The sequence below is a fragment of the Papaver somniferum genome, chromosome 3, assembly GCF_003573695.1.
Source record: "Papaver somniferum cultivar HN1 chromosome 3, ASM357369v1, whole genome shotgun sequence".
In the NCBI taxonomy this organism is placed as follows: Eukaryota; Viridiplantae; Streptophyta; class Magnoliopsida; order Ranunculales; family Papaveraceae; genus Papaver; species Papaver somniferum.
In genome coordinates this window covers 78,313,596-78,320,632 of record NC_039360.1, presented here as the reverse complement: position 1 = coordinate 78,320,632, position 7,037 = coordinate 78,313,596, and the positions used below count along the sequence as shown (strand labels likewise).

The 7,037-nt window shown below is 37.1% G+C and overlaps 1 protein-coding gene and 1 long non-coding RNA gene across 2 annotated transcripts; one reads left to right on the top strand and one right to left on the bottom strand.

The window, feature by feature from the left end:
- Window positions 1-1,150: 1,150 nt before the first annotated feature.
- LOC113359663 (E3 ubiquitin-protein ligase RHF2A-like) lies at window positions 1,151-3,830 on the bottom strand. The gene is made up of 6 exons (XM_026603256.1): window positions 3,750-3,830; window positions 3,043-3,129; window positions 2,074-2,123; window positions 1,871-1,979; window positions 1,494-1,780; window positions 1,151-1,270 (listed from the first exon to the last, which is right to left on the bottom strand). The coding sequence occupies exons 1-6, from the start codon at window positions 3,828-3,830 to the stop codon at window positions 1,240-1,242; spliced, it is 645 nt and encodes a 214-aa protein (XP_026459041.1). The 3' UTR covers window positions 1,151-1,239.
- A 1,395-nt stretch (window positions 3,831-5,225) lies between these two features.
- Window positions 5,226-6,389, top strand: LOC113356582. Its single transcript, XR_003363049.1, has 2 exons — window positions 5,226-5,569; window positions 5,701-6,389. It is a non-coding gene; the product is annotated as an uncharacterized LOC113356582 (long non-coding RNA).
- The last annotated feature ends 648 nt before the right edge of the window (window positions 6,390-7,037 follow it).

Genomic DNA, 7,037 nt, shown 5'->3' with positions numbered 1-7,037 from the left:
TTAGACTAGAAAGTCTAGGAATGTTGCAACATACAAGTATTACTCTGAAGACGCATCGACTACAACGAAGACATCATCCTTCCACTTGAGGTATTGTGATACTGACTTGACTTGTTTCCATTCTTATCGTTGCTTTCAATTCATTTAAAATTGAAAACATAACATGCGAGGTTATATTTCATACTCTAGTATATTAGACTTGATCATTTTAGTATGATCAAAGTGTTAAGGATGACTATTTGGTTACGAAGTATAACGTTTATCTTTTTAACTTCGTAAATGTAATATCACATAATCTACGTAACTCGTTACTTGATTGTGTATTGGATATATGTGTGATTTCTTCCAAGGTAACTATGTTTGATTACATATATTTAAAGGAAGTACATATACCAAACTTGTTTCGAGCGAAAGGAAATCAATAGCGCTTTGGTATGGTTTTCAGTGAAGATCTTTCGGATGAAGTGAGCGAGTAAAGAAGGGTCCAGTTAATCATGCATGGTAGTTTCCGTGCATTCTTTGGATCCCAACAATTACTTTTCCACCAATAGAGCTGATCAATTATTAAGTTACATCAAATAACTCATATTTTTTTTATGGTTCTAAAATTTCTACTTTCATCATTTGCTGGTCTCACGGAGATGATGAAATTATCCGGAGAGCAACAACATTTACCCCGGTGTTGATGCAAACATCCAACCGCACAATGCAACTTGAAAAAAGCTAAAGTATGAGCATCTTTGAGTTTGTTGATATACTATAAAACTGCACCATTTAAATAAAAACCCACCAAAATCGGATCGGGTGGTGGTGCGGCCATTTTACTTGCAAGTAGTTGGTTCATGACAACACTAGGAACAGCTGCCAAATCGTGGACCTAGTCTCAGTTGATAGGTCTTGATGTCTTATGCTCATGAATTATTGTCACGATATCTTAAAATCCGATCTACGTACATAGAAAGACAGACTCAAAACCAAATTCCAGATTATAGCAAGTCCAGCGTTTACCTCTCTTGTAACTTCTGAACCAAGATCTTTAATGGAACTGCTCCTAGAGAACAGCCTTTCCTTCCATCCTCTTGTACCCTTTGAGACTGACTCTTTGTATCTTTAATATAGGGTGAAAATAAAAGAAACTGCAATAGGAACCGTCGAGAAGTTAAGATGTACCTCATTGAGACTAAGTTGAGTCGAGATTTTAGAGATTCCGAAAACGATTGGAAATCTGACGGGCCAGCTCTATCTCGATTGATTGAGGAAGATCGACTGGCTGCACCAAAAAATAATGAGAGAAATAAATGCTCCAATCAAAATATCTAGTCCAGAAACTGATATATTTACCAAAAACCAGTATATGAATATCTAATCTTGTTGAAAGAGGTTCGTCGCCTGTTGGAGGCTAAATTGCTAAATCTCGTTTGGACAGGAATCTAGTCAGACTGAACAGAAGGCAATACTGATCCAGATTGAGGAGGTTCTTCTCCATTCCGTACAAGAGGTACCTCAATGGGAAGAGCACCGGTGCTGATGGACTAACTCCAGTAACTAGTGGATTTCGCTCATGTTCTCTTCTTCTTTGGGAAGTAATGCCAGAAACAGGACCACTTGGACCAATGTCAGAGTTGGGGGAGAATACCATGTATGGTGAATGACCTTTATTTGAAGATGTCCGCTGGCTTTCCCTCCTAGCAAAATGATGTGCTCTTCCCATTGCGGTAGCAGCAGCTAAATGCTGAAGTATACGCTCTTCAAGTTCGGAATCATTTGCACCTACTGATAACTGCAGTGAGAGACACAAGCTGTGATTCATGTATGGGAAGATAACACACTTTACCAAGAGAAATTTAAAATGATGAGTAGAATTACAGACATGTGGTAAGTTAAAATTGTGCAAGGTGGGATGATGAAATATTGTGGCATTTCGGGATGAACGAAGTTGGAAGTTTCTCTCCTGCTCTGTTGCCGTAAAGAGTTCTTGGCTGCCAGGTCAACAAGCCAAATAGTTTCACGGAATCAGTAACAGGTAAAAATGAGTTTAATACTAAGACAAGAAAACAAGGACGAGCAATGAACCTGGTAGCATCCTTCAGGCTTATGGCTTGCCCTGGGAACTTCGCTGAGCCCTGCAGGAGGAAAATGTTGTCAATTCGTTTTTCCAGTACTCCAGTCAATTAAATTTCTTTCAAAACTACCAAAAAAAATGGCTCTTGTTTAAAAAAGGAAGCTAAAGAAGCTGCATTAAGCCCCCAGGCAGACCAAATTTCAACCACATCTGAAAGTGTAGGAGCTTAAGAATGTACTGGTTCCAGCAAACCTAAATTTCAGCATAATGGCAATGCATTACCATATCTCAACTTTTATGCTGACAGTAGTGTGCACAGAGCGCAATGGTCTAAACTAACCCCGCACAAGTTGAATCCCTAAGCAACAAGTTTGTCACAATTGTTGGTATAATTTCAGCAATCATGAGACTAGTGGCAGATATGTAATCATAAGTTACCTAACTGCTACGTGAGTACATAATCAACAAGCAAAACACAACCTATACTAAAAGTTTCCCAAGTTTCATCCAGCACAGACGACGTATTTTATAGAGGGGGAAAAACCTCAACATTTAACACTAGAAAAACATCACTCTGAAGAGGCGCCAACATATCATTCTGGTCATAATGAAGGGGGGAAATAACGAGAGAGAGAGAGAGAGAGAGAGATCAATGAAGCTTTCATTCATCCGATAACGGATGCTCTAAGTCAGGTTTAGTTACCCAAACCAAAGAAAAAAACACAAGGTGGTTCTCGAAAAGAACATACATATCAACAGTTAGTACAGTAACATGCTACAAACATAAACCTACATGAATTGAGCAAGAAGAGAACATGTACTAAGAGAATATGTGCAATGAAACAACATAAGCGAGAGAGTGAAAACAACATGCTAGCAAAGAAACTATAGTTGATGAAACAAGGGGTAATTTGCGTTACCTCCCCTGGTGAAGATTATAATATGAGTTACCTCCCCTGCATAAATAATATTAGCAATACCTCGTTTCGTTGAGAATTCCGTCCAAGGCTAGTTAGCTGAGTCAACAGATTAGTACAGGTGGACAAAAAAATATACGTGGCACTTTTCTACCGATAGTACCCTCATCTTCTACATGAAATATATATTGATTCTCTAATAACATCAAACTCACAACAACAACACCATCTCAATTTCTCCTCAGATCCAGTTTCGCGTTTGCAACAGATTTTATAAGACAATCTGCACCATGAAAAGGAATTGTACAACCAAAATCAGCGATATAATGCTAATATCTTTGGGGGAAATCACTATCTCTCGCCATCATTCAGAATTTATAGTAATAATGAAATTACCCGTACCTGTGATATATAGCCATCCTAATCTATCTTGCTATCTGAAATTAAGCAAAGCCCCATGTTAGGAGTTGCTTCAATTTTATTTATAAAGATTTTATTTTTCGTTGGATACTCATCTCGTGTCGGCTTATCAAAAAACTATTACCAAACGAAGTTTTTGTTTCCATCATTAATGGTGATTCATTATTATGCATGTTATTTCTGAATTCTGATAGGATTTGGAGGAATAGGTTGTCATCGTATTCAAGTTTGCATGAAATTGGAACGCTATAAACTAGTTAATTAGTGTGCAGAAACTTTAATTGTGAAGTGCCCGACAACTATTCGTTAAAAAGCCTCAACCACAAATTCAAAGTTCTATCACCACCCACCAATTCAAAATCAACATTTGAAAGATACTTGTCATATTTATATCCACTGTAATATAGTATCAGCTTCCATGAAATGGTCATTCAATTTTACAGTAGTAGAAGCCTCACTAATTCCTAATTTCGCCAATGATCATTTATTCTAATAAAAACCTATCAATCCTAATTCCTCCTAAACTCTAAACAGACATTGTTCACCATGATAAATCAATGTCATCAATTTACATCACGAGTCTTCCTTCGACTGATTTTTGGCTCAAAACTCAAATCTGAGACTAACCCAAATTTCTTATTCTCTTTACACTTTAAGGATTTCTATTATAATGGGTGGGCAGAAATAAAGGAATGGAAGAAGAGACGAAATTGAAAGATCTTGATTTTGAGAGAGATCTGGATTTCATAGGAGAGTTAAGATGTTGGGAAAATCTTGATGTGCCTTTTTTTTCTCATTTGTTTATCAATTTTGATCTCTATGGTGGCGAAGGAGATGGTGTCTCTGGTTTTTTAATGGTGGAGCATATTTTCGTGAAGGTGAAGCCGTGAAGGTAGTTTCGCTATAGTGACGGTAGGAACCAGTTTGAGCAGATACTATAAGAAAGTGAGGGTGTTTTGGGTAGTTTACTAGAAAAAGAAATTGCCACGTGTAAAATTTTGCTGACTCTGGTAACTAATCTTGGACGGAATTCTTAACAAAAGGAAGTATTGCTAATATTATTTATGTAGGGGAGGTAACTCAAATTATAATCTTCACCAGGGGAGGTAACACAAATTACCCCATGAAACAAAGACAAGCTGAATGTGATTTCAACCTAAGGCCTAGTTCCTGAGAGCGTCCACAATGGACGAGTAAATGATGGAGTAAAACTATATTTACTCGAAAATTCAATCGCAATGGAGTGGAGTCTAACTATATTGGAGAGAGAGTGTGATCCGGAGTAAATTTGGTCGATAGTCTCGACTAAAACTAATTATAGTCGAGCGCAACTTCAAAGTACGTCTTGTACCGGTGGAAATTAAAATTACTTTGAGCTGGGGCGCAACTTGAATTTACGTTTGAATTGGGGCGCAACTTGATATTATGTTTGAATTATGGCGTAATTTAAAAGTTTAAATTGGGGCTCAACTTTAAATCACGTTTGAGTTGGGGCGATATAAGTTACGTTTGAATCGGGTCGTATCTTTAAGTTGCGTCTGGATTGGGGTTGGGGCACAACTTTAAGTTACATTTGAATTGGGACGTAATTTTATGGGCAACTTAACAAACTGGACAGCTTCCATTCATATATTTAATAAACCAGTCAGAAAATTTAAATCTTTTATAAAGTTTTTCCGTTAGATATAACACTTAGACCCACCAATTTGGTCAGAGGCTTTGACAAAGTCAAACTCGCCTTAAAAAATTACCACCATAACCTTACTCAAACAAGAGACGAGTTGGGTGTTATCTCCTCCTATTTCTTTATGTGTCTTTTTCTCTCCCGAATTTTTTCTTCGTTCTTCTCCTTCATCCTTCTTTTCTGCCGAAGCTAGGGTTAGAGAAAAACTGATTCAAGATGATAAAATTGATTGCAACTGATTAATAGAGAAGACGGTGAAACTGATTATTAGAGAACAATTGATTCAAGACGAAGATAATAGTGAAGACATATAATGAATACTTAGGGTTTCAGAGAAGGTTTTGATTTTGTGGAGATGAGGTACAAAGCGGGGTTTAAATCAGAAGAAATCAAGAGTTAGGATTTCCTTGAAGAATTTCGTATGGGATTTGAAGAAGAGATGGATGATGATGTTGATTCGAGAATTAATTCAACTCATAAGAAGAGGTGAATTAAATTTACGGTTTTGTAATTGATTTGTTATTTTATATGAAATTGAGCTAATTGAATCAATTAATAATTGGGGTTGGTTCTGATTGGAAAAAATGGTTGTATGAGGTTAAATTTTGATTTCACAGGGAATTAGGGTTCATAGAATGAGAGAATGAATTTAAGGGTTCAAATATGCGTTACAGTTAGAATTGAGTTGTTGAAGTAATTAGCATCATGAAGAATTCTGTGGTTCTTGGAAATTCTGGATCTGTAGAAGTGGGAGGAGTAAATGGAAAATGGGTCTTTGTATTGCTTTACAGGGATAAATGGAATTGATTTCTTCTTGTGATATGTATATGTGATTGTTAGGTTCAATGGGCGTGTTATGTTGGTGGTAGTAAACGTGGAATTTCAAGTATAGATGTTGTTTGAAGCTGGAATTACAGGTGGTGATAGTTACTCTAAGTTGGTTTGGATGATAATAATGGTGAAGTTGGAACCCTGGCGGTAGTGATGTTGAACCGGGAAAGATGGTATGAACTGTTAGAGGAGATAATCTAGAGTTGCAGGAATGGAATTGGTGAGGAATTGAATGCTAGGAGTTGGATTTAGGTGTGTGCAGCTGTAGAATGGTTAAGGTTCTGGTGGTGGAGTTGTTAGTGGACATTGTAAGTGGTTGCAATATTCTCTTGAGAGATTGTTGTTATTGTAGTGCTGATACTAATATTCAATTACGTACATATGTTGCTCAATGAAGAAATTGCTAGGATAGGTTCTGATGTGGATGCGAACTGAAAGTATTGGAGCTGTAATGATGGTAGTGTGGAACGCAGGGAAGAGATATATGGTGTGTTCATGGAGAAATAGTAGTGGTTAAGAAGTTGAATCGGTTTGTGTGAATTTGAGTTGCAGAAAGAGGTTATAGTTTAGGTTTGAGCTGCTATGGATGATGTTGGGTTGTGCACATCAGCTGCAGGTGGGATAATGTCGCTGAGTTGAATCGACAGTTACAAAGGAAACACATTTTCTTCACGTGCTACGAGTCACCGAGCTGACTCGTAGAGGGTTAAATTGTCTTTTACTCAGTAGAGGGTTAAATTGTCTTTTACTAAGTAGATTAACTGACAGCGTGCATTTAACATCTGTTATCCGTTTTGAAAAAAAAAAACGGGATGAAAAATGTCAATATCGGCCACTTTATAAAAAGATTCAAAATAACGGCCAGCTTCTTAAATATATTACAAAAACATGGTCATTTTATTAAAAAGCCCTAACTTTATTTTAGGTTTGAATTGGGGCGTAACTTGAAGTTACGTTTGACTAAATTTTACTCCATAATTGTGGCGTGCAACCCCGAGTATAACCAGAATTTTTTAGTTTTTAGTTTAGTTATAGTATGGTCGCACCATTGTAGACGCTTTGACTAACCAGGAAGCAAGGTGATGCCACAAGGGTGACAAATATCATAGGGAAAGGGAACAAA

Excerpts from the sequence above, each read along its gene's own strand:
- LOC113359663 (XM_026603256.1), bottom strand. The coding sequence starts at position 3,830 with ATGACCATTTCATGGAAGCTGATACTATATTACAGTGGATATAAATAT. Across the intron at positions 2,124-3,042 it reads GGAATTCTCAACGAAACGAG|GGCTCAGCGAAGTTCCCAGG; the intron begins GTATTGCTAATA and ends TTCCTCCTGCAG. Across the intron at positions 1,781-1,870 it reads ACAATTTTAACTTACCACAT|TTATCAGTAGGTGCAAATGA; the intron begins GTCTGTAATTCT and ends CTCTCACTGCAG.